At 39.2% G+C, this 27,504-nt stretch overlaps 3 protein-coding genes across 4 annotated transcripts; all 3 read right to left on the bottom strand.

Moving 5' to 3' along the window:
• Window positions 1-8,742: 8,742 nt before the first annotated feature.
• Window positions 8,743-13,686, bottom strand: epm2a (EPM2A glucan phosphatase, laforin). Of its 2 annotated transcripts, none has more exons than XM_084030324.1 (4): window positions 13,368-13,686; window positions 12,653-12,827; window positions 9,995-10,239; window positions 8,743-9,601 (listed from the first exon to the last, which is right to left on the bottom strand). In XM_084030324.1, the coding sequence occupies exons 1-4, from the start codon at window positions 13,612-13,614 to the stop codon at window positions 9,318-9,320; spliced, it is 951 nt and encodes a 316-aa protein (XP_083886450.1). In that variant the 5' UTR covers window positions 13,615-13,686; the 3' UTR covers window positions 8,743-9,317. The 2 variants fall into 2 exon arrangements, with proteins under 2 accessions (XP_083886450.1, XP_083886451.1); XM_084030325.1 differs by having other exon boundaries at window positions 13,335-13,451.
• Window positions 13,687-14,308: 622 nt separating this feature from the next.
• On the bottom strand, window positions 14,309-20,138 carry LOC311026436 (hydroperoxide isomerase ALOXE3-like). The gene is made up of 14 exons (XM_084030002.1): window positions 19,946-20,138; window positions 18,657-18,861; window positions 18,446-18,527; window positions 18,214-18,333; window positions 17,988-18,091; window positions 17,571-17,743; window positions 17,267-17,410; window positions 16,966-17,169; window positions 16,494-16,580; window positions 16,173-16,339; window positions 15,911-16,032; window positions 15,685-15,785; window positions 15,189-15,359; window positions 14,309-15,061 (listed from the first exon to the last, which is right to left on the bottom strand). Exons 1-14 carry the CDS (start codon window positions 20,090-20,092, stop codon window positions 14,882-14,884), a joined length of 2,007 nt encoding a protein of 668 aa, XP_083886128.1. The 5' UTR covers window positions 20,093-20,138; the 3' UTR covers window positions 14,309-14,881.
• Window positions 20,139-21,475: 1,337 nt separating this feature from the next.
• On the bottom strand, window positions 21,476-27,000 carry LOC311026438 (hydroperoxide isomerase ALOXE3-like). The gene is made up of 14 exons (XM_084030004.1): window positions 26,830-27,000; window positions 26,051-26,255; window positions 25,837-25,918; window positions 25,597-25,719; window positions 25,359-25,462; window positions 24,540-24,712; window positions 24,312-24,458; window positions 23,986-24,189; window positions 23,008-23,094; window positions 22,678-22,844; window positions 22,415-22,536; window positions 22,186-22,286; window positions 21,871-22,041; window positions 21,476-21,760 (listed from the first exon to the last, which is right to left on the bottom strand). The coding sequence occupies exons 1-14, from the start codon at window positions 26,974-26,976 to the stop codon at window positions 21,581-21,583; spliced, it is 2,013 nt and encodes a 670-aa protein (XP_083886130.1). The 5' UTR covers window positions 26,977-27,000; the 3' UTR covers window positions 21,476-21,580.
• Between the last annotated feature and the right edge of the window lie 504 nt (window positions 27,001-27,504).

Here is a 27,504-nt window from a genome sequence, read left to right as displayed (position 1 = left end):
CAAGCAGTTTCTATATGCCTATGCAAATGTATAAATGGGGAGACATTGCAAATATCCATGACAAATACATAGAACCATTTCTGGAAATGTGAGGAAAAGAAGAGTATTTGAAGAGAGGGTGCACTATGACTTTGCCTTTTCTGTCACTGAGCTGTAGGCTATTATCTGTCCAAAGAGACATCAGTCTGGAAATGTGACATTAAATTTCCTACAATCCCCTTCTGCCCTCCCATCTACTTGGCAGTTTCACAGCCCCCCAGAGTTGCAGGATCATTTTGGTAGGGATTTCAAGTAAAATGGTGTGTGCTTGGGTGTGCATCCGCATGCAAGTGTGTGAGAAGGAATAAGAAGGCGATAAGTCGTATATTCCGGTTGGAAGATTGACGTTGAATGCAATGGAACTTTCCTTCTGGAGATGAAGACAGATAGGTGGAGTCCAACGGCACAAACATCTTCCTGTTACTGCTTCGTTTGAAAAATTTGCTATAGACTCGTCTTAGAGCAAGTGATTTGACAGTGAGGGTAAACTCTTCAATTGCCTCATTAACTACTTTATGAACTTCACCAACATTCCTCCCTTAATATGTCAGCGTTTTTAACAGTATATGACAACTTGTGGTATAATATCCCCCTGCTTTGCAAGACTTATTTGCCTTTGAATATTACCTCAATCATATTTGGGCTCATCAACCAGACACTGAAGACTCTAAGGCACTGCCAGAGGCCCTTACTAATGTCTAGGACTTGATCGTACTAATATATTCTTGATGTAAGTTTTGAACACCTGGCTTATTCCCCAGACTAAAGACAGGCCTCATCGACTTTCCATCTGTCTGGTTGTGGGGCCCTGATGTGCTGACCAGGAACAGTAATGAAGGCAAGGTAGAGAGAGCAGAAGATCAGGACAAAAGCAGAGAGGCATAAAAGATATCATAGCTTAATTTCTATCAAAATAAATACGTTTTGATTTCATAGTAGTTCTTGGGCCAAATGTCATACTGTAGCACAATCATTTCCCCCCTCCTGGTCTTAATTCACACTTGGACCATCGCCCATGTAGTTCATGTGGAACACACATTTTCTTGTAAATATAATTTCTACCATCACTTCACAGAACTGATATAGAGATGGGCGAACCAATCTTCTCTGATAGGCCTGTATTCATTATCTGTTGTCACTGGTGATTTATGAGTCTGGCGGTGCGGGGTACTGGCAACCATATGTCTGCTCATCCCTACACACACACAGGACCCATCCTATTAATGATGTTTGGATTCCTCATCCAAAGACACAATAAACACACCAAATTAACTTTTAATGGTATCGACAGCACCGGAGCTTTTCCTCGTTTCAACTCCCAGCTCTGCCAAACACAAATAATAGAAAGACTAGGATTTGAGAAAGACAAAGCTCTGTAAAGCAATTTGAGTTCCAGTGAGGGGTCTTGTTGCTAAACACAGACAGAGGAATTACCCTATTCCAACAATTAGTGTGGTAATATGTTGAAAGAGAAAATCACATTAGGTCCAAATATGTCCATTAGATAGTGGCTAATCTAAATTTGCTTTCCCTTGTGTTGAGTGACTCATTATCTGGTTCACGCCCTAATACCATATGAATGATAAGATGCACATCATCAGCTTTCAGCGTACTGAATACCCTATGTAATACATTTGCATAAAACATTGTAATGCCATGTTGTAAATACTTATCTTGATGGTCTGCTCAGTTGAGAGCCTTAGCTTAATTAATTAGAGAGGACTAATTAAGCAGAGACTTTTTTTTATCAACTCCTGCATGTGAAAACATAGGAGTGTGTGTGTGTGTGTGTGTGTGTGTGTGTGTGTGTGTGTGTGTGTGTGTGTGTGTGTGTGTGTGTGTGTGTTGGACTCGGGTCCATCTGAGCTGGGTTGTTGCCTGCTCTGGAGTAACTGTTATCTGTTTTGGCAGGAAGTCCATGTCAAATGGTGTGAGGGTGACAAAGCAGGTTAGAGTCACGCTCTGTCCCTTGTCAACCCACTTCAGGTCTCCCTCCTTCCCCCAGTGGCCTGCTGGGTCTCTGTGATCACGGACAACTCAAGCATAGTGGTACAGCTGATGGAATCAGGGCAGCCATGTTGGATCTGTTTTCCTTAGAGGAATAGCAGCCCCTTGTGGGATTAGTCATTGGACATTCAGGGACATGGCTTTGTGTGAGCGTGCGTGAAGTGTACACAGAGATTGAGTCGATTGTATTCCAAAAATAAAATCAATAGAGTTGTGGCTAACATTGAAGGTAATGATTTTGTTATCCTTGTCCTCAACTGTTGGCATAAATTGTAGTGACCCCAACAACAAAAGCTAGAGAAGATGTGAGCTACAGTAAGTATACATTATAATGTTATATTTTAAAAACAGTAAAAAAGAATACAAATTTTCTTGTAATTTATTCAAAAAAAACATTCAACAGTGGCTTATTGGCCATAATTATTACTTTAACAGATAAGGTACTCAATACTGGCATATTGTCAAAGAGAAAAACATAACAAATACATGATGAATCCATGATTATTATTTATTTGTTTGTAGTATTATCAAACCTTTATTTAACCAGGTAAATCCCAGAGATTAGAAAACCTCCTTTCCAAGGAAGCCCTGGCCAAGACGGACAGTAAGACGCCTGTAACTGAACTTGACTGTGACTTTTGCTCGTTTATACGGGGCAGACACAACGGACTGACCAAAATACACATGAAGGCACATTGTAATGGACTCAAGCACTTTGACTGTAGTTGCATATGCACATGGATAAACACACCGACGCATTAGTGATTACTTTGCCATGGTCTACAATCTGTAGTAGGAGGCCACCTAAACACTGGAGAGCAGGACTTACCTTCCAGTCTCTTTTTGTTTCGTTCTGCTTAGTGACACATTCGGGTCATGCTGTTGCAAATTAAATGTGTGGAGTATAGCCACCGATTTACCCGACTTCAGTTGAACAATGTTGGCATAGGGTTGGAAACAAATCGGGGAGCTTGACTGACCAAGCTAACCGGGCTAAGCCGACTACCATGCTGCTGATTGTAGAGCTGCTGGTGAGCTGCCGAAACTTTCCAGGGGAAATTTCCCCTTCAGATTCTGTTCTTTTCTTTTTTCTTTTCCACATGTGCGAATGGTCGACATTAATATGACCATTTTGACAGTTTGTGTCACAGGTCATATTGAACAAAAGATGATTACCGGTTCCATCCCTGGCATTATAAATAAATAAAAGTTAATGTTTTAATGTTAATTCTGAGTAAACCATTTATACATCTCGCAGCCTTTTGACTGCAGAGTCACGCTGAAATGATCGACATGTCTTTCATTGGATTCATTTAGTGCTCATTGATCTCATGATTACCATGTTAACTGAGCTGTCAGCTTTGGCATCTGGCATCAGTGATTCAGGCAGGGGAAAAGAAACCAGGAAGGCAGGTCCACTTGTCATGCATGGCTGCACAATCTCTATTGTCGTTTTCTGAAAGTTATCCAGCTTAATTGTGTGCTAAAAACGTCTTCAAACAAACTCCTTTCACAAAGTATTGTATATCTGTCCAGTCCTGTTTAGTTCAAGCAGGATGACAAATATGAATAACAGTTTCTACAGACGCGTATCATTTTTACATGGAATGATCCAATTTCTTTTTTCACGTCATCACTTTCATTTACTGCAAAACCATCTGATGGATTAATAGATCAGGAAGCAATGTGCAAAAATGAACTGAGAGAGAAAGTGAGTGATTGTTTTGTCAAACTGTCAAAAATGTCTCTACAAATATTAAAGACTTTTAAATGAATTGCTAGATGATAAAACAATGCAGGTATGATTGATTAAACAATCAAAACTGAATCCCACTCAATTTGAGGCGCTGCCTACTTGCATTTAGAGTTTGTAGCAATTCTTGCCTGCAAGAATAACATTACTTTACAGTATAAAGCCAACAAAATGTTTAAATGCTTAGGTAATCTTTTGTATATTTTTTGTATACATTTCTTTCTTTCTTTCTTTCTTTGTGGATAACTAATAATGTTAACAAATGCACATGATAAATGATATCCTATCCACATAGACCTGTAGAACATGATACATTGAAGTAACATTCATGACCGAGTATACATACAGACATCAGTATTTTTATCACATAGAGCCCTTACACACTCTTGTTATTCACAATGGCACAACAGCTTTGTATAACCTTCCTTGTTCATATTAGAATCTGTCCTGCTGACACTGATCAATGGCAATGCCAGCATGGAAGATGGAGAGAACAACAGAGGTATTGACAGCAAGAATGGATTTTACAGGAAGCTGGTCACTACAGTCATAGATTGAATTGCTTTGGTGGAGGCTTGTCAAAGCAAATGACTCACTTCATCCATTCCTCATTTTCCTTCACCCACCACTCTTCTTTTCTATGATTAACAGTAATGTGCGTAAATTGACTGCAGTGAGTCGGTGTCATAAATGGAGGCAGTCAATGCAACCACCAACCGTCATCCACAGTGTAGATGGATAGAGTTGTGTCTTGAAATTAAAAATCTCCTTGCAGTCCAGCAGTAGTGAACGACTGGTGTCTAGTAACATTACTGGAAATAACGTAAGACATGCATGTAGTGAGAGTATAAGCAATCTTACTGTGACAAAGATGAATCTTGTCAAAACTCACACACCATTCCCAGATTTTGTCTCTTGGCTTTATATATCAGCCAAAGCTTTTTTTCTAGCAAAATATCCAAACACTGAAGCATTTTTAAGATACAACCATTCACTATATCCTCAGAGAATATTTGTACTTGAGCAGTATTTTAGAGAAACATTTTTTTTTTTTTTTTTTTTTTACTCCATTGCATGCGAATCCATTCACTTACTTTGACTTTTACCTTTTTGTATTTGTTATTTTATGTATTCACGATCTGTCAGAGGCAAGTGGTCAGCTGGTCCCATGTCTCCTGGCGCTCTGTTAAACTACTGCAGCCATGCCTCCACATTACTCTATATATTATAACAGCAGGAGTAATTTTGATGTTATTGCTTTCAAACGGTGCTGGAAGCAAATATAAACTGATGAATTAACAGCGTGCAATGCAGCAAGCTGTGGTCTTGAATGCTGGTCCAAAAGTCAGTAACGTTAAATAAGAGAACCGTGCTGACAGAGAGCAGCAACTATGTGATTCGAATAAGTTCAATTACTTTCCAATTACCAAAACATTAAGAAAAGATAATTGTTTATTATAAGCAGTTGATGTGTGTATGTAAATCCTCCTGGAGTCCAGACACTGGTGGTTGTAGGGGCTGATGATTCTGCTGAGACTGGTCGGAAGAGGAGGCTGATGAAATCTGTGAAGATTAGATGGTGATGGAGGGGCTGAGGGGTACGTGTTACCGCGGCATAAATGTACTGAAGGTAGAGAGACAGAAATGCTTAATGCATAAGGGAAATCTCAGCCGCGTTCTTGATAAAAGAAATTAATGCACACTGAGGCAAAACGTTAAAGACAAACGCACCGACTGATTAGAAAAACTAACTGGGTGCATAGTTTATGTGTTACAGCAATAAACAATCTCCATCAGCACAGTTATTGGTATGGTCCCCCAGGGAAAAGTTCAGCCGATAGACCAGCTAAGCAGATGTTGACTCCTCGGATAATCCTCCACCACTAGCTCTGGTGTTCTGACGGCTCCCTCTCCATGACTGTATCTTGAGCTACTGCCTTCAAATTCTTATGTCAACAGGTGTGGAAAATATACACTTACAGTTACACAATGCTTGCAACTTTATGATGGAAAACTACAAGACATTTGATTCAGGTCTCTTAATACTACAATTTTTTCATAACTTATTACATTTTCACTTCACATAATCAGTCTTGTAATCCATAAATATTTTTTTAGTTATCATTCACACTGCGGCCTCTCATATTTATTGATATTATTTTACTGTCTGGCATGAGCACACACCATGCAAATGGTATGGTTGGACATGGAAAGTCTTTTTGACTTTGTCTGGGATTGTCCGTGCAAATGAAAAAGCATTACCTAGCTAATAAAACTGCATTGAATATGGATGGTAAACATTTCAGGGCAAAGTTCACGTTGAAAATCACCATCATGCGTCATAGAGGACCAAAGGCTTATTGGACAAAGCTAGGTCTCTATGTTTAGACAGTAATATTTAATACAGAAAGTAAACAAACAATGTCTTCATGTGATTGTGCCTTTGTGAAGGGAAACAGCTTTGTTACCAAACGGCTGAGAATAAATATATCCATACAATATAAATGTTTAGCCTATGTAGCGTGATATAATACTGTAAACAGTTTGAATTGTCGTCTACTTATACTTGGTACTATCTCTTCCTAATGCCTGTGTGCTGTCTGCTGCACCATATAAATCCTGTAATATCTCATATATTGGATTTAAAGGGAACAAATCATAAAAAAACTCCCCTTTTCAGTGTTTGTGCATATACATCTGGGTATCTTATGTGCCTGCCAAACCACAAATTTAAAATTAGACAAGTCTGGTTTTTTTTGTGGTTTTTTTTGTGGGCTGCCTAGATCAGAACACATGCATTTTGTTATTGGTTTGTTATTGATTTTATAATAGGTGAGGCTATTATAAGTCTCGATGGGTTCCATTTTAATTGTACGAAATAAACATGCGCTCATTAGACAGCATCGTCAGGCTCAGGTGGATCTTTTATAACATTCTGCAGGTGTGCGTCACGTCCATTGTCCAATGTGCTAATCCGGAGGCCAGCAAGGATTTGCCATTTCAGACATTCTGTAGATTCACAGTGCAATTCTTCTATTTTTATTTGCTGATGTCTGGCATCTCGCATCAGGCTGTGACACTGCCATGAACTTGTACTCATTTGCATTTGCCCCTAAATTAGACATGCAGAGTGTTTGAAACAGCATAGTATTTATGGAAAATTAATGTTGGCTGTTAAAATGCATTACATATCATTTACTTAGTTTCAGTATTCCTCTGCCCACCTACCTGTCTTGCACTGGCTTCAGGTATCCTTCTCTAACCTGACCCATCCTTTTGATTAATATCCTTTATTAATTGAAGCCGTTTTAATGGCTACAATCATTAAGTTATTGTATATTACATTTTATATCCAGGACATTCATACTGAGAGGACTATACTAAAATCAGATAAGTATCTTCACCTTAGGCATAAATGACGGATGGATGAAGATGAATTCAGATTATTTTCATAGAAATGCATCATTATCATCACCAAGGTCCCCTGATATACATCCTAAAATGTTGTTCCTTTGTTTATAAAAATGTTTATTTCATAAAACATTGTTTCCACTTTAAAGAAGAGAAAATAACGTGTCTTAGGTGTTGGATCCATTAATGAACAAATTAAGGTATACTGTAAGCAAATATAAAGACTGTTCCATGACGCTTAAAAATAGGTAGAATGAATGTGACAAAGATTATATTGCATTAATAGCCAATCCAAGGTTATTTTCCTGCCTGTTCATGTGGGTGAGAAGGCTGGACTGAGGGCCAGGAGGCGGGGTTAAAGGAAATGCGAGTGCACTTGATCAATGGGCCCATAGATGTGGAAGATTGGAAGATTTTATACTCGGATGTCTTTTGCTTGATACGCCACTGAGCAACTTTCAGAGGAATGAACGGGGAGCCGCCTCCAACACTGTATCCAGTTCTCTTTATACATCCATGGTATACACAGACATGCTTTTCCCCAAACCATTCAACACAAAACAAGAAGAAAAGAATGTCATTCGAATATTTTTAGAACAATCCAACCACGCAACAATACTGACACCCTCATAAGGGATCTGTTGGGACCGTGGGCTGAAACAATTCAACTACCTCTATTACTAAAAATCATAGATGCATTGATCTGCAAGCTTGAGGTGGCACTGTCAATGGTGTGCAGATTGCTTTTTTGAATGAAGCTGACGGTTTACACTAGCAAAAACAAGTGTTGGTTTGGATAGTTGCAACCCAATGAAGTAATATCGGGTGTATTTGTTGAGTAGTGTTGCAACTATATGAACACAGCATCTTAAAACCCAACACTGGTAAGGTATGGGTGCATAGCTAAAATAATCCATAGCTGCAGCCCTAGTAGGGACACAGCAAATTTAATGACAATATACCTTGTGCAAAGACAAAGTCTTTCCTCCTCTCTAAGGCGGTGTGAGGTCACTGTTTTATTTTTTTTTAAATCAGGGATACGTAACAACACACTATATCGGAAAAAAAAGCAATATATCCAAAATAGAAGTCTAAGCGGATGTTCCAAATTGACGAACAGTATTCCAATAATGTCTTATTGTGTATGCATTAAAATGGTCTGGGAGAGATGTTGTTTTTGTTATTTAGGAGATGGGTCGGAATAGCATCTGTCGGATGAATGAATAAAGATGAAATGCTATAAAGCTCTCTGAGAGAGATGGGGTGGAGCTGTATTCTTCAATGTCTGGCAGCTGAATACCTCTCTGATGGAGAGGTAGAGGCGTTGTGGTTATTTTAGTTTCAGAAATTGATTTGTTGCTTTGGCAAGGAGGGCCATTTTCATGCAGCATTAAGACCTTTTTCCCAAAAAATAAATTGATACACAATCATGCAATAGCAACCGTGGAATAATGGTTTAACTGAAGAGCACAGCTCGGTGAATGAGAGTAATGGCGGTGTAGGTAGTGTATCAGGTTTATTTTCCCACACATCGCCTAAAAGTTGCCTTCTCTGTATTGATCATAACAAAAAAGGCAAAACATTTCCTTCCAAATACCCCTGCAGGCATTTACTGAAAGTGTTCCAAAGCTCACTCTAAGTGCACAATAAGCAATTGTATATGCAAAATGGTGGAGGGTAATTCCTGAAGCTACAAGTTCACACAACTCGTTGGAATGAATTGCTTGCAACTAGGCATTGGATGATGTGAAAATTGTTGTGTAGAAAATGTGCTGAAAACACTTAAAATGGCACTAAAACATTGAAAATTTAACAATTTATTAAGAAACTACATGTTTTATGGTGTCACAGATGAGACAACTTTCTTTTCGTGAACATCCATTTTAGTGAACAATGAAATCATTTTAAATAGGATGACCATGAATCATATGGTCTCTCTGCATAAATACAGGATGAATACATTTAAAATATATCTGACAGATGCAGAGGGTTTGTTTCACACATTCTCAGAAATCATTTTAGTTTCCAAGAATCCAGTCCAGTGCAGCTTTCCATAACTGTAAAATCTGCTTCAATTTGAAGACTTCAGTATAAGGACACCCAATACTCATGTCTCTGGGTAAGAGATGGATGTCGGCAGTTGTCCAAACTTCTGAATGAAGTCTGCCTGAGCCTGGACTAAAGCCTCCTCATCTATGTACACTGCCGGCCTCCTGGCTGCAACGAAGTACTGCGCCTTCCTCAGGCTCCAGCCAAGGACGTACATGAGGAGGCCACACACAGCGGCCGTCGACCGGCCTACTCCGGCGTTACAGTGAACATAGACGGTGTGACCCTTCTCCAAGAGACCATGAAGCAAGAACACAGCCTGGGGAAGCATCCTGATCCGACCTGCAGAAGAAGACAATAACACATAATACACTTTACGGAGAAGGTTCGTGATATTCTGCATCTTTCTCATCTCATTAAAAAAGGACCAAAACCAAGATTGTGTTAGTTTGTCTCATTACTTTGACCCATTGATTCCCACTGAATTCAATCTTTAAAAAGAGCTCTTTTTTCTTTAAAAGGCTCAGTCATTTTCTGAGCACTATCATTTTTTAACAAACATTACTCAAACATAAGTATATAGGGCACTTGTTGGCTTATTGATGATGGTAGTTGTCCAGTTGGAACTGTACTGTGTATGTACTGCCATAGTGAATTTGAGAAGGTTGTTGAGTTCCTGCTCGTTCCAATACTCTTATTTATTTATATATCTTGTATGTCCATAGAATTCCTTACCCTCAGTGCTCATGTCAGGTGTGGGTATCCATACATACACCAGGCCACACTCTTTGTACAAATGCATCATGGTTTCTGGGGTCATGGCTTCCCCAGTGTTGCGCCTGCAGCCAGAGGAGTTGTTCACCACATCCCACTCTGTCTGGAAGTTCATCACTGCGGTAATCCCCAATTCATGCTTCATCTTTATAGTCACATGTTCCACCTGCCGGGGGCAGCTGCCCAGCCAAATACGGGGCAGCACCCTGGGGGGCAATAAACAGGGGACGCGTTAATCGTTTCTATCCTATGGGCTTCATTAAATGACGAGATAGGGTACAGATCAATATCAGATGACGGGGATCAGAATGGATCTGCTTTTTAGGAGTAGCGTTAAAGGCACACATGATGAAAAGTAGAGATAAAGAAGGGTAATGATGGATTACAACTGTACTGAAACTGTATTATAAGATAGCGTGGTTAAAAGGGTTTGAATAGAGCCTCAGGTGCTCAGGTGGAGATAGGGAAAGAGAGACTGCTGGCCAATGTAATGAGTGGGAGCACAGAATTTCAAGTTACTCCTGAGCAAAACGATAAGTTATTTTTTGTTGTGTTTTAATTCTCCTACAGGCAGATCAAGGGAAAGCTGACCTTAGCAGGTCACTAACAAGCAATATGCTCTCTCTCCGACCTTCCTCCCTCACTCCCTCATAGCAGTGATGTTTTATTGACCCATTGTCCCTCTAGTTCTCCTGGCCGCTATGGTCTGAGGCTGATGCTTTAAGTCAACAACCAGAGGTGAAATGTAAAAGGATGGAAGGACACTGTTGATCTGTGATGCACTGGAGTGACACTGCACTGAAAGAATTTGATGTTGACTGCTGTTATCAGATGAGCTGTCTTCTAACAAAGAAAATCCCCTGTTGTGGGCGAAAGAAGTCTCTTTTTGCCAAAGAATGATACACGTTTGTATTCTTATTCTCATAGATGGTATTAATATAACAATTCGAGGATATAAAAACTGAAAAGGTGAACGCAACAAGTCGTTTTCTTACTATCCATCCTGTGTGACTCGCAAGTTGACGATTTCAATCATTGTAAAATTAAATTATGAAAATTCTTTGAAGATTCTAGTGGATGCTTTATTGTTAACCTTACAATGTAGGAATATATGATTTTGGAAAGGATTTTGTCTCAGTTGTGCCACGTTGATTTTATGAATAGACTCCTCAGTTGAACAGTGATAAAAACTCATTACAAAAATCGCTTTATAACCTTCAGGCCGCTTCAACTCACTGCTAGACAGTGAGTTGAAGTCTCTTTGTATCATTGAGATATTGCAGAGGTGAGTGTGTATGATACTTGGGGCTACGTGGACGCCAGTACTGACAGGCTATTTGATAAAGCTATTAATAGGAACGGCACAAGGGCACAGTACTTCCTACTAAACACAGGCCCTTGACCTAAGCCTTGTAAGCTCTTTGGACACTAATTAAAACCTGATGGCACCAGCCAAACCTGCTCATTCTGATGCATTCTGGGCTAATTTCTGCTGTGCCTATACATGATTTAAATGGACACATTGAGCCTAGAAGCTAAAATGTACTGAATTTAGCCAAACGTGTCTTATGTCTCATGTTATGAGCTGACACAAACAACTCCTTATTTCTCTCGAATAGACATGTGATTAGGACAAATCATTAAATACCTTAAATACCACACACTGACTTTGTGAGCGGATAATGCAACTGCTAGTGGTGTACTTTTTGAAAGGTCAATTGTCAAGTGACAGACATCATTTATAGCTAAGTGGGGGGGAGAGAGAGCAAGGTTAAAAAACAAAGGAATGAGCAGGGCTAAGAAGGTGATGGTCCCTTTATCCAGCCTTATCCAGTTATATTAAATGAGATACACACATTGGATTTCACTTCACAAAGGCAGAACATTTGAGAGTACCTTGGTAGTGTGCAGGTTCAGGGCTTCTTTTTTTGTCAGTGGAAACTGCAGACTTGAGTTTAAGAATGCGTGAATGTCCAAATGACAGAATGGTCTGAGGCTGATGTTTCAAGTCAACAACCAGATGTGAAATGTAAAAAGGATGGAAGGTTGATCTGTAATGCACCGGAGTGACACTGCACTAAAAGTATTTGATCTTGACTGCTGATGCTTTCTACAGGCTAAAAGATGGGTACCTTAGTAGTGTGCAGGTTCAGGGCTTCTTTATTGTCAATGGAAACTGCAGACTTGAGTTTTAAGAATGCGTGAATGTCCAAATGACAGAAAATCACAACAAAAAACCCTGAAAGCAGTAGTTCAACATTTTGTATATATATAAGAAATATCAAATTCTGACAGGTTTTTGCCCATGCAGAGCAAATCCTCTTCTTAACTGGGAGGTCAGAGGTCAAATCCAATAACAAAAACACCCTGAGGCTCTGATGCTGGCGGGCATCTTGTTAAAGTACACCTCAGCAGTTCGCATCCAGGTTGCAGGACCGACGTCCGGTGTGCACCTCTTCCACTGCAAAGTCATGCTGGCAACTTACTGACCCTCTGAATTCTAACATTTTATATTATCGAAACTGCTTTACTTGCTTCATGAAATATAGATACCCACAGCTTTCCCATACAACACTGTGCTTATGGCTTTGGCCTTGTTTGGCTGTTGTACTGCATTACCTGGAGAAATGAATGGCCTTCTGACCAGCCACACCGAAGTAGAAGTTGGTGGTGTGTTTCATCTCATCTGTGTGTCCCGTTTCCTCTACCCAGTGACCAATCGGGTGGCAGTACACTCCATCCACGATGTTCCTCTCATCAAACGAGCAACATCTGTCATGGCTCGGACCGCTACCTGGTGACAAAGAAGACAACTTTCTGGAGGTAAGCGACCCTATACCTGTGTTTTACAACGAACACGGGCAGATGGGAAGTTTTTACCACAATACAGTACATTCATCTGTCAGGTACAGTAAAAAAATTTTTTTTTTTATAAAATAGAAATCATATGATAAGTTTAGAAAATGTGATGCATTTTAACAAAACAAAACAAACTAATAATACAATAATATAATATGATTATGAGTCCATTACTTTTGTACAGTTATAAATAAAGTTTACTGAGTTATAGTTTTGAATACAGGACTTTTAATTGTAATGTCATATTTGTACACTGGAATCTTCGCTGACCAAAACTTTCAGCCTTTCTAATTCGGCATACATTAGCACTGAGCGTTTATGAAATATAAGTGTCCCTTTACCGCCATCGTATGGCGGTGAGGATACATTACACAATATGAACCAAACATGGCGGAGTTGTTTTTCGTCTTTTGGCTGGAACGATGGGAATAACATCACGTACAGATCTACGTCACATCTCAAAAATAATATCCACCTTCCCAGATATAAGTGCCGTTGACTCTTTGGACGAATTTGAACCACAGCGCGTCTTTGAACGGCTCTGCCAGCTGCACGTCGCCGATCCACAGACACGGTTCCTGTGTTGACAGCAGCTTCTTTGAGGCTCTCATCTGGACCGCTCCGCTCAGGTCCCAGTGGCCCATTTCCGCACGCGAACCCAATACGTAGACCGTTACGTCCGAAGACTGCGGAGTGAGAATGACACCGAACCGGAATAACATTGCTGCAGCCTCAACCAAATTATATCGCCCCAATCGCTGCTAAAGGGTTTATTATGACTCGTGTTACGCGTGCTGTATAGTGTCATCTAAAAATAATCGGATAGTGTAGTTTGCAGCAAAGACGTGCTAGAAAGAATGAGGTCCCACTCTGTTAGATTTATCGCGCACCATACATCCAGTCAGAGTCAAGGCTATAGCGATGTATATATATTTAGACAAACGTTATCCAGACAATGTCAATGTTTTATGTTTGTTAAAATGAACATATCACTTTATAAACAGATCTGGATGTAGATCAAGCTACAGATCTAGAGGATTTCTAGTACCACCATTATGCCAAGTGGCCTTGTAAATTTGGTCTTGGTGTATGAGGGCATTTTATAGATTGTTCACAGATTTTAGGGGTGTAGGACAGTAAGTGTATTAGGTGTTACAAATGAAGAAGTTACATTTTGTGCAGCTTAATGTCAAGACACAGCTATTAAGAAGTTAGTCGGACTACAGTAGAAAACTATATGGAGATTGCTTGTCTGAGCAAAAACATATTGAAACAAACAAGAAGTTATCTATATGATCTAATGCCTCTGTGCACTGAATGACAAACCAACATATAAGCTGACCTGCAATCTCAGAGGAAAATAAGACGTAAAAAGTAGCATTATTGTTTGTAAATATGGAATTTCCAACACAGACACCCAATAATATTATCTTTATTGACAGACTCGAGGTCCAGATATAAAAGACACATACAATATACAAACAAACATAATATTACACATAGAAAGACATGTGTCCTCAATGGTTAAAAAAAATAGACCACATTCATCTTGATATTTTAGCTTAATAATATGTTTCCATCATACCCCTTTTAATACTATAGTAATGCATAAAATGAAACCCTTCTTCTGGTTACAAACATGTTTGAATGCTATACTATTTTACATCCTTAACCTATGTCCCCATGCTCATAATGCAGTCTAGGAAAGGAAAAAATAAGTACATAAAGTTCAATTTCTGTTGGGTGTTATTTGCTGCTAGAGAACACAAACAGCAACTGTGCTCTGAGCCATTATGATCGAATCATAATGACGAGAACTAAAAGCACTGTATGTAGAAATGAATGTTATCCACAACAAAATTTGTTGCAGAAAAAGTACACTAATGCAGAGAACTTTGTAACACCACACCTTTGGATGGACCAAATGCAAAGTAGAATTCACCAACCAGCATGCAAGACCGGTGATGATGCATGGGTATAATCATATTCTTAAACAGTTATGCTGTTTTCTATCTCAGTAGGGTTCAGATATATGTAGGGCACTTCAAGCTCTGAGTTTCTCGCCTTGATTGCTTCACTGAGGAAGGACAACTCTGCTTCATATTCCTTAATCATCTGCAGAGGGGCAGGCTCATTGAATCGTTCCTCAGGGTATGTACCCATGAAAACCTGCCGCAATGACGAAAGACCGAAAAATTAGACCAACACAGAATTTCACGGTAAAAATAAAAGCCTTTTCAAAATGCGGATAGGCCATATTTAACATATTGTAAGTATGCATTAACATCAAACTTACGGAATCTGTGTACTTGTCTGAAAGGAGCCATAACAATGCTACAAAGCTGACCGTCTCCCCAACATCTGGGAGTGTCTCCAAAATTGTCTTCATGCTTGACTGCCCCTTGGTGGTTGGAGGAGGTTTGCGCAGCAGGAGCGAAGCGTTGGGCAGCCAGCCATTGTAGTCATACTGAATATAAAAGAAGCTTAAATATGTATCAACTTTGAAAGGAAACACATTCAATAAACCAATTCCAATATTTAACATTGCAGAAGCATGCATAGGAAATTGTAGCTGCAGTAGTCATTCCCAAAAAGTAGTCAACTAGTAGATGTATCACAGCAGCACATATATACATATATATTTCACCAAATTAGAATGATCAATTCTTGTTAAAAAAAAATCTCAAATACAACCAGTAAAAGGTGAACTTCCATACATTTGAAGTGTTTAAATTAACACACTTAAGACTTGCTTAAACATCAGTATGTATCCCATTATCCCAACTATTTACCTGCCCACTGTTTACAGCAGCATGTTGAGCTGTCACGGTGAAGATCACCATGGTGACGAACTTGATCACTTCTGCGACAGTATGAAAGCATGCTGGAAACCCTGTAAGCAGCACAATCATTATCAATTATTATTGGCATTCACTTCATCTCCTATGAAATATTCTAGGTTATTAACTTTTTAAATATCTTGTGATTAGAAATGACTTGAGGACAAGGGTTAAATACCTGAGGCTTTGTTTCCTAAGAAGCCATGTGTGAATATCTCACTGATCCATTCCTGCAGCTCAGTGTCTTTACGCACCTCACTGTCTGTGGGATAATAGTACTCCACTACTGCCTTCACAAAGCTGGTGGACACAATAATAATATATATAAAATATATAATACATGTAAAATAAGAGTTTACATGTTAATATGTGACAAAGAGAAATGCTTTAAGCAGTTGATTGTACATAAATTAGTGTAGACAGTGGCAATATAAGATAACCTTCCGAGAATGTTCCAGAGCTTCAGGCCATCATCTCTGTAGTAGAAGTTGGGGACAGACTCCAATCCTCTTGCAGTGATGTTCTCTGGCAGACAGAGGGAGCTGTAGGTCATTTCAGAGAGAGCCCTTCTCATGAGCTCTGTCAGTCCCTCATCTCCAAGTGAACTCTAATGCACCAATAATAGACAAATATTTACCAACAAACACATTTATTGAAGTACGAAAAAATGATGTATTGTCAGGTCAAAGGTTATTGCAATAGTGCAATAATATATTGGAGTAGTCTGAAAATTCAGGAATATGAATTTCAAAGAGCCATACATTCCTTAAAGCTCCATCAGGTCCAAAAAGAGATTTGCGGGCTGAAGTGTTTATGAACAGCGTGAACCGGAAGTGTGGAATCAGCAGCTGGACAGACAAAGGGAAGAGTTATATTAAAAAAAAAAATCAGTCATCCTGGGATGTGCTGCCCGTTGTTTGTTGATCACCAAAGATAGCCATTTGCAAAACAAACCAGAAAACTGGCTTATTCAAGATAGAAAAGAGGGAAGTTGAAATCTGAAGTGTCACAAGATATTTTTAGATAAATGTGTACTGATGCACAGTTAAGAAAGTTTGAGCACTTGAAGGCATTCTATGGAAAGTAAAAACAAAATAGTTTTGTATCTGCTGTATCAACTCTGATAAACATAAAACGCCACAATATTTACCTGAAAAATGAATCACTAAAAAGTAAGATCATCAGTTCAAATGAAGAGAAAACCAGTACTATGAACCCTGTGTTGTATTATACCTTGTAGAGGGGATGAATCACAGAGAAGCTGCGGAGAGCAGCAACAGTATAGACCTCTGCCAGCAAGTGAGTTTTCATGAAGTGATGGACTGCCTGATGATCCATTGAATCAGCATTTTTAATAAACATCTTGGCCAGCAGCCAATCAGTCTCTGGGTCACTGGGCAGAAAGATGGGGTTCTGCTCGGAAGGTTGTTGATGCAACTGGAATGTGATAAAAACAGGTAAAAAAAATTATGTGTATATATATATATATATATGAATAAATACGGTCACTGATTTTGCTGAATTGGTTAAGTACCTGTATTGCAATTGGCATCATTTTGTCTTCTGGGTTCTTGTAGAACAAACAGAGACCAGCAGTCACATGCAGACGTTCACCATTATAGTCTCTCGGGGGAATTCCATCCATCATCTTCTGGTCAGAGAGGAATATATTGCCTTTCTGTAGGTGAAGGAAAGACAGAGCAAAGAAGTATTTTAAACATCAAAATATAATATAGATTTGTAATTAATTGAGGCATTTTGATATAGTCATGATAAATGCACAAATCATCTCCCAAAGTAAAGATTATAATCCATATAAAGACACTCTTCTTTCATACCTTCATTTCCCTCTGCAGAGAGCTTCCCTCTTCCAGGAAGGGCTTCACCATCTCCTCTGTCACTGGGAAGTTTGGGGGAAGCTCTGAGCAGCGCTTGATCACATTGGGGTTGATTCCGTTCAGAAACTGGGATCCATAAAAGTCATCTTCCTTCCAGTGCTCTGTGACATAGTCTGGAAGAGTAGCAATTGGCAAATATAGTATATGATATCTAACGACACATTTTATTTTATTTTTTGGTTTGATGATGATCACACAGTCACTAACTAAAAACAAGATTGCGTGGTAGTTTCTGAAAGGTTTTTACTTTGTAGAAAAACAAAGTGTTGTACTCTTCAGGAAGAACACGACTTCTGTGACACTGATGTTGTGGTCAGTTACACTGCAGAACTGGAAACTGGGAAACAAAAAGTCTACCTGACATCGTTGTCTTTTTGAACAAGAAGATTTTTTTCAGGTCTTCAATGTTTTCCCATTTTTCATTAGATCCAAGCAGCCCTTTAAGCATGAGTTCGATACCACTGAAGTAAGACGGGGTGAAAAAAAGAGTACACATAATATAGAATTACACATTACATTTTACTTTTTTTAAGAACATAGAGAATATATGTTGTGTCCGTGGTAGATATCTATGTAGACCCACATTATCTTTTTTGCATCAGTCAGCTCAGTTTTTTTGGACTTAGATAAGCAGATTTCAGCCGGGAGCTCTGACGGATGATTGACATGGCTGGTGTGAGGCAGTCCTTCAGGGGTCTTCCATCTAATAGAACAAACTAAAGGTATGAGAAACACAAAGAGATTTGTCCTAATAAACCTCTGAGACCGTAACAGCAGCTCCTGGTACATAGTGTACTGCACACATGACAACTTACTGGTAAAAGCTCTTTCTTTGTATCAGCTCTTGTTTCCGGTGTTCAATCAACAGGGGATGGTCCTCCTCAAAAACCTTCATGGCTGAGTCAGGAAAAGAACAAAACATCAGTCAAATTAGAAATGACAAAACAAAACAACACATAATAGTGATGTCCACTAAAATCTCAATATATAGGTTTTATTAATAATTTCTTTTGACTATAAGCAGACCTCTTCCCCCTCTGAGCTCCACCAGTTCTCCCCTGGAGATCCATCTGTAACAAGGGAAAAGAACGACATCTCCTTCTGGAGTCGTCACCACTATTTTAGACAAATACCACTCATCTTCTGGGAGGACCAAAAATGGGTCTTTCTCCACTTTGACCAGCAGAAGTTTCCCCAGAGACAAACTGGTTTTCATGGTGTAGGTCCCTGTCTGGGAAAAATAATGAATAGAAATGTTAACAAAGTGAGTGCACCATTTGTTAAAAGGTTTACGTTGACATGCCTCAGGCAACTATGCATGTTGATATAGGGAAGCATGTAAAAAGGACATCCATCCACCAAAAGTGGTGTAGAAAGCTTGATCTGCATTGAAGTACATATTGTGAACAATCATGCCAACTGGCTGGCAAAAAGCCCTGATCTTTATAGAATATCTTAATCCAGTCTCATAAAATTTGGCTTTTTTACAATAGCTGATTATTTCAAATGAGTGTGACTCTGACAACTCAACTGTCTGTGTAAGTTATGGTGGTGAAGATCAAATAGGCCACACCTTGAAGAAGAATTTGACAACTGTTTTAAGTTTAGCCCTTACTGAATTAAAAAAATAAATGTAATCTCTTTTTTAAAGCTTATCCAAATATCTTATATCTATATTTAGAAAGTTGTGGATGAAATGTCCACAAAACTGTTTTGTGTCCAAAAGATTTGTATTGAACAAACTCACAGCCCTTGAATAATGAACTAAAATGTGAATTGCTTGCTAGATTGCTGTTTGTTATGTATTCCATCCATCCATCGTCTACCGCTTATCCTGTATTCAGGGCCCAATGATCCCAGCTATCATTGGGCGAAGGCAGGGTACACCCTGGACAGGACGCCAGTCTATCGCAGGGCCGACATGTAGAGACAAACAACCATTCACACTCACATTCACACCTACGGGCAATTTAGAGTCATCAATGAACCTATCCCCATCCTGCATGTCTTTGGACTGTGGGAGGAAGCCGGAGAACCCGGAGAGAACATGCAAACTCCACACAGAAGGAACCCGGGCCGACCCGGGGATCGAACCCGGGACCCTCTTGCTGTGAGGCGAGAGTGCTACCCACTACACCACCGTGCAACCCCCAATGTTGTTATGTATTGGGTGTTATAAAGTGTTATAAATTCTGTAAAGGTACTCTAATTAGTCATAGAGATAAATATTTCCCTAGCATATGTCTATGCACAAACAAAAGTCATTACATTGTCCCATACCTAATTTGAGAATCACTACATTGGATTAAACTTACTGTTCCAGTTGAAAAGTCGATGCCAAAGTTGTCCAACTCGGTTCTTTCACTCTGCCCTTCATTTCCAAATAAGGTGACATATATGTAATCCCATGTTCCTGCATTTTGCATATGACCTGTTGTCACCTCTAGCTTGTACTCAGCCATGGTCACTGTGCGGACTGTCTACAAAAATAAATCTCTAAACTGTTGACTAAATGCACCGATACTCTGCAAGACGTCATGTGACTCGATAATATGATGTAGTTCAGGTTTTTGGTATCAGTAGGGAGGGAGAAGTAGGCACAGCAGTTGTACTAACTCATCTTCTTTGGCACCAGGGGAAAACTAACAAGTCTGAACTGAATTAATTGATGCTGTACAGGAGGTGTGTCGTGTCAGGTGTGTTCTTGCTTGGTTGGAATGAAAACCTGCAGCCACAGCGGCCCTTTACTGGATCAGTTTGACACACCTGCTGTACAGGAATGTAACAGGGAAACTGTGCAGCCAAGTAAGAGGTTCCCATGGAATCAGAGCGCCTCAAGCAATGGCACAGAGATGAAAAACAACCACAAGTATGTGTGCAAATGGGCTAGTAAATATGTCGTTTATTAGCTCCTTGACGGTCAAAAGATCACTTTTTGAGAGCATTTAAATTCCAGCACTAAAATGCTGCTTATTTTCACTGTTATTTTTCTATGTTTTTGAACTGTTGAATGAGAAGGTGCCCCCACCATCCCCAGCTCAACAACACCAGAAGTGCAGACTCCTTTAGAGTTAGAATCCTTTAGGTTAGCATACAATGTTTTGGAACAAGCTTTGTCTGCTTGCCGTTGTGCTTCCGTTTACCTTACTGTCTTTGCCCTTTTCATAGTTTATTCTTGGGCGTGTACTTACGATCTGATACCTCCACTACTTCTTTGAAGTCCAGTGATCTCCCTCATCAGGAGTACTTGTTCTCCCTCAACCTCTGCTTTAGCTGCTTTTGGATGAAGCACACACTATTTTGTTTTGCAATCTTTTCCAGGTCAATCCAAACTCTTGTCCTGAATGTTCCCATAGTGGTGGAATGAGTTACTGAACCCGATAATCAGTCTGAAGTGTCTATCTTTATTAATCAACTGACCTGTTTGTGTGTAGAATTACTCATGAAGTAATCATACTACACTTTTATTGATCTAATGACATACTTTTCACTCCTGCTCATGTTATGACTTTTACATTTCTTATAAGTATGCAACACACACTGAAGACATAGTTAAACCACATGCCATTTTATTTTGAACTGCAAACCAAGCGAATCAATCTCAGACATGTACAAGTTCAGACTGGTCTGGAAGCTTGCCCCTGCACAAGAACATACACCGTAATACATCACCGTACTTTTCTGTACTCACATCTTTAAAACGCATAACGCATAAAAAGCATATGTATACATCATTTTCACATGGCAGACAGAAAATGTGGGCGGTATTCTTGGTCTATTGTAGTTAAATGCTGAGAACCTGATTTTCATGTGAGATTATTTTATCAAACTAATTTCCTGCATTATTACAGGAGTACAGGTACCCTATCATAGATCCCCTTACCATGATATAACCTAGAATATAGTCTTGTTGACTAATGCAGAGATCAAATTGTCTCTATCAAGCTTGGCTAAATAGTGATACTGTTCTCGATCTGATTAGGGTTCAGATATGTGTAGGGCACTTCAAGCTGCAAGTTTCTTGCTGTAATCGCTTCACTGAGGAAGGACAACTCTGCTTGAAATTCCTTAATCATCTGCTTCGGGGCAGACTCATCGAATTGTTCTTCGGGATATGAACCCATGAAAACCTGCCAAAATCACGAAATGAAACAGTAAATCAGATTGATCCAACATTTTTTGTTTAAAACAGTACAAATATGGTTGGGTTATAATAAGCATTCATCATCGCAATACTCACCTTGTCAGTGTACTCGCTTGTAAGCACCCAACTAAGCGCTGCAACGCTGACTGTCTCCCCAACATCTGGGAGGGTCTCCAAAATTGTCTTCGTGCTTGACTGCCCCCTGGTGGCTGGAGGAGGTTTGCGCAGCAGGAGCGCACCGTTGGGCGACCAGCCATGGTAGTCAAACTGAATTATGAATAATTGAATAATATAATTACTTCTGTAGGTAGTCTATAACAATGCAGTGTCAACTGTTTTTAATAGTTGACTGTTCTGTAAACCAAGACTTGCTCAAACATCAGTACGTGTCCCATTATCCCAACTATTTACCTGCCCATTGTTCACAGCAGCATGTTGAGCTGTCACGGTGAAGATCACCATGGTGACGACCTTGATCACTTCTGCGACAGTATGAAAGCATGCTGGAAACCCTGTAAGCAGCACAGTCATTATCAATTATTATTGGCATTCACTTCATCTCCTATGAAATATTCTAGGTTGCTATTAACTTTTTAAATATCTTGTGATTAGAAATGACTTGAGAACAAGGGTTAAATACCTGAGGCTTTGTTTCCTAAGAAGCCATGTGTGAATATCTCACTGATCCATTCCTGCAGCTCAGTGTCTTTACACACCTCACTGTCTGTGGGATAATAGTACTCCACTACTGCCTTCACAAAGCTGGTGGACACAATAATAATATATATAAAATATATAATAAATGTAGAGTTTGAATTTGAATGTGACAAAAAGAAATGCTATAAACAGTCGATTTTAAAAACGAATGAGTGGAGACAGTGGCAATATATTTTTAAAGATAACCTTCCGATGATGTTCCAGAGCTTCAGGCCATCATCTCTGTAGTAGAAGTTGGGGATAGACTCCAATCCTCTTGCAGTGATGTTCTCTGGCAGACAGAGGGAGCTGTAGGTCATTTCAGAGAGAGCCCTTCTCATGAGCTCTGTCATCCCCTCATATCCAAGTGAACTCTAATACATCAAAAATAGACAAATATTTACCAACAAACACATTTATTTATTAATAAAAACATTATACATTGTAAAGTCAAAGGTTCTAATACGTTTTGCAATCGTGCAATAATATATTGGAGTAGTCTGAAAATGTAGGAAAATGTATTTTAAAGAGCCATACTTTGCTTAAAGCCCCATCAGGTCCGAAAAGATTTTTGCGGCCTCCAGTGTTTATGGTCAGCGTGTACCGGAAATGTGGAATCAGCAGCTGGACAGACAAAGGGGAAGAATTTTAAAAAAGAAGTCATCCTGGGATGTGCTGCCTGTTGTTTGTTGATCACCAAGAAAACTGAAAACAGGCTTATTCAAGAAAGAAAATGGGAAATTGAAATCTGATGCATCACAAGATACTTTTATATAAACGTGTACTGAAGCACAGTTATTAAAGTTTGAGGACGTGGAGGCATTCATATAAAATGATAAGTAACTACATATTTACAGCGATTTGTGCAGCCTGGTTGTCTTAGCGTGGTTCAACAACATCTTCACCTCACTGTTCATGTCCATGTTTTGGGGGTCCATGTGCTTCTCGGTAGCAAGATAACAAGTTGCTAGTTAATGTCTGCTACCTCGAACTGTAACACCGACTCCTAATATAACTGCTGACTAAGGGGTTGGCTAACAGCACAGCCTCCCACAAGTGTTTTAAAGGTACTACTGGTTTGGTGCTTGCATAGGGACTGTAACGGAGGCAAGGCAGGTCGGTCACTTCCACATGGAGGTGTCCGTGACAGTCCTGTATAACCCAGATAGGAATCATGGAGTGATGGGCAACATCCATAAAATGGAGCTGGAATAATGGAATGGAATTTTGCATCTCACCGCTTACCACTAGATGATGTAGTGTTTCTAGTTATTATTGTGATTGTATGCATCAAAGGGTTAAATTATGCATTAAAAAAGTGCTTTGGATGAGATGTCAAAATATTGAAATCAAAATATATATATATATATATATATATATATATAGGCCATATCGTCCAGTCCTACTCTGGTGTATCTGCTCTCTGAAATACCTGAAAAATGAATCACTAAAAAGTAAGATCATCAGTTCAAATGAAGAGAAAACCAGTACTATGACCTCTGCGTTGTATTATACCTTGTAGAGGGGATGAATCACAGAGAAGCTGCGGAGAGCAGCAACAGTATAGACCTCTGCCAGAAAGTGAGTTTTCAGCAGGTGATGGACTGCCTGATGATCCATTGAATCAGCATTTTTAATAAACATCTTGGCCAGCAGCCAATCAGTCTCTGGGTCACTGGGCAGAAAGATGGGGTTCTGCTCGGAAGGTTGTTGATGCAACTGGAATGTGATAAAAACAGGTAAATAAATTATGTATATATATATATATATATATATATATATATACATATATATATTAATAAATAAATACGGTCACTGATTTTGCTGAATTGGTTAAATACCTGTATTGCAATTGGCATCGGTTTGTCTTCTGGGTTCTTGTAGAACAAACAGAGACCAGCAGTCACATGCAGACTAGGTTCACCATTATAGTCTCTCGGGGTTATTCCATCCATCATCTTCTGGTCAGAGAGGAATATATTGCCTTTCTGTAGGTGAAGGAAAGACAGAGCAAAGAATATTTAAGACATTAAATATATTATCATCCATATAAAGCCACTCTTTCATACCTTCATTTCCCTCTGCAGAGAGCTTCCCTCTTCCAGGAAGGGCTTCACCATCTCCTCTGTCACTGGGAAGTTTGGGGGAAGCTCTGAGCAGCGCTTGATCACATTGGGGTTGATTCCGTTCAGAAACTGGGATCCATAAAAGTCATCTTCCTTCCAGTGCTCTGCAACATACTCTGGAAGAATGGCAAATATTTTAATAGGTGGTGCCCCGGATTTTATGACTAGTGCAGGTTTTCATATAAATAATAATATTGATTAATGATAATTCATAAACACCTACAGGCTTACATCTTTCACTTTATATAAATTGTATAAATTCTGACTAATGAATTAACTTTCATATAAAGAGTGTCATTTGTTTCATTTTAAGATCTTAAAGGCAGAGTAGGTCATTTACATTGACAGGCAGGCAGGCCGTCTAATTTATTTTCTACGGCCCGACCATTTTTGATTGGACAGGTTTTTTACAGTCCTGCCACGACCACAGATGACAATTTTAAAAATGTAGTGAGTATTTCATTTATTCATTGCTATCGGTATGTTACGAGGATTTCAAGTGTTTCTGAATGTCATGTGTTCTACAATTAAGTACATTGGACACACACAGTCCAGCCATATACTATGATCTCATAATGACAATATAGATATACATTTTTGCCATAGATATTATATTCGTGTCAGTATTGTAGTTAGAACTGTTATTGTGGTCATTGTGATGACATATGACAGCGACGTTGTTGTGGTGAGTTTTGCGGCAGAACTGGACAATAGCAAATAATCTACCTGACATTCTGCTAAATAACAGAGGTCAAAATCTACCTGACATTGTTGTCCTTTTGAACAAGAATATGTTTTTCATGTCTTCAATGCTTTCCCATTCTTCAGTGGATCCAAACAGCCCCTTAAGCATGAGTTCAATACCGCTGAAGTAAAAAAGGGTGTACAGAATACAGTATTAAACAGGATACTGATATCATGCTCGCTATGTAGAGAAAGTTGAGAATATGACTATATTGGAGCCTCATGGAGTCCATCACATATATGTATTTAAACCCACGCTATCATTTTTGTATGCGATACTTCAGTTGTTTTCGACTCAGAAAAGCGCATTTCAGCTGGGATCTCGGCGACATTATTGAAATGGTTCATGTAGGGTAGTCCTTCGTCCATGATCTTCCATCTAAAAAAAAAAAAAAAAATCCCAAAGTTAACAAAAAACAGACATTTCACCAAATAGACCCCTGAGGCCGTAACAGCAGCTCCTGGTACATAGTGTACTGCACACATGACAACTTACTGGTAAAAGCTCTTTCTTTGTATCAGCTCTTGTTTCCGGTGTTCAATCAACAGGGGATGGTCCTCCTCAAAAACCTTCATGGCTGAGGCAGGAAAAGAACAAAACATCAGTCAAATTAGAAATGACAAAACAAATAATTTATTTTTAAAAAAGTGATAAATAAATCTTAATATTTAGGATTTATAAATCATTTCTTTTGGGACTTGAAGCAGACCTCTTCCCCCTCTGAGCTCCACCAGTTCTCCCCTGGAGATCCATCTGTAACAAGGGAAAAGAACGACATCTCCTTCTGGAGTCGTCACCACTATTTTAGACAAATACCACTCATCTTCTGGGAGGACTAAATATGGGTCTTTCTCCACTTTGACCAGCAGAAGTTTCCCCAGAGACAAACTGGTTTTTATGGTGTAGGTCCCTGTCTGGGAAAAATAATGAATAGAAATGTTAACAAAGTGAGTGCACCATTTGTTAAAAGGTTTACGTTGACATGCCTCAGGCAACTATGCATGTTGGAACCAAGCTACAGACTTCTACACTGGTGTCAGTCAAGTAAAGGCTACTACGGTAAACGGTATGGTGGTGAAGATCAAATAGGCCACACCTTGAAGAAGAATTTGAAGGATTTGAACTGTTTTAAGTTTAGCCCTTACTGAATTAAAAAAACAAATGTAATCTCTTTTTTTTTTTTTTTAGCTCATCCAAATAATAAATCTATATTTAGAAAAGTGTGGATGAAATCTAATTAACAAGTGTCCATAAAACTGTTTTGTGTCCAAAAGATTTGTATTGAACAAACTCACAGCCTTTGAATTAAAATGTGAATTGCTCGCTAGATTGCTGTTTGTTATGTATTGTTAAGTGTTATAAATTCTCTAAAGGTACTCTAATTAGTCATAGAGATAAATATTTCCCTAGCATATGTCTATGCACAAACAAAAGTCATTACATTGTCCCATACCTAATTTGAGAATCACTACATTGGATTAAACTTACTGTTCCAGTTGAAAAGTCGGTGCCAAAGTTGTCCAACTCGGTTTGTTCACTCTGCCCTTCATTTCCAAATAAGGTGACATATATGTGGTCCCATGTTCCTGCATTTTGCAAATGGCCTGTTGTCACTTCTAGCTTGTACTCAGCCATGGTTTCTTCCAAACTGTCTATAAAAAGAGATTAAAATCTCTAAACTTTGGACTGAATACTCCAATACTCTGCAAATGTGACTCCAAAAGGTTTTTAGTGTCTGTAGGGAGTGAGAGGTAGGCACAGCAGTTTTACCGAAACACCCACTTTTGCACCAGAAAAATAACGAGCCTAAAGTGACTTAAGCAGGGAAAAAGGTGGAGCCAAGTAACAGGTTCCCCAGGTAACAGAGCCCCTAAAGCAATGGCACAGAGATGCAAATACAACCTTTGGTATGTGTTCAAACTGGCCTGCTCTCCAACCCCACGCCAGACTGTATATCTTCGAAGTTTAGTGTCACAGCCCCCCCCCCCAGCTCTCCCCACAGTCATCTGAAACGCCTCATCCTTATTCAAAATTAAAAATCGCCGCAAACATCATCTATTCACCATGATGATGTTACATTTGTCTGTTTGTTGTCTGTTTGAATTGGTTTTTTTTTGTCTTTTATTTGTGTAAAGCGTCCTTGGGTTACATGAAAGGTGCTAT

This window comes from Eutrigla gurnardus, assembly GCF_963514095.1.
Source record: "Eutrigla gurnardus genome assembly, chromosome: 16".
Classification (NCBI taxonomy): domain Eukaryota; kingdom Metazoa; phylum Chordata; class Actinopteri; order Perciformes; family Triglidae; genus Eutrigla; species Eutrigla gurnardus.
The sequence above is the reverse complement of the archived record's forward strand: the minus strand, read 5'-3'. Positions and strand labels throughout refer to the sequence as shown.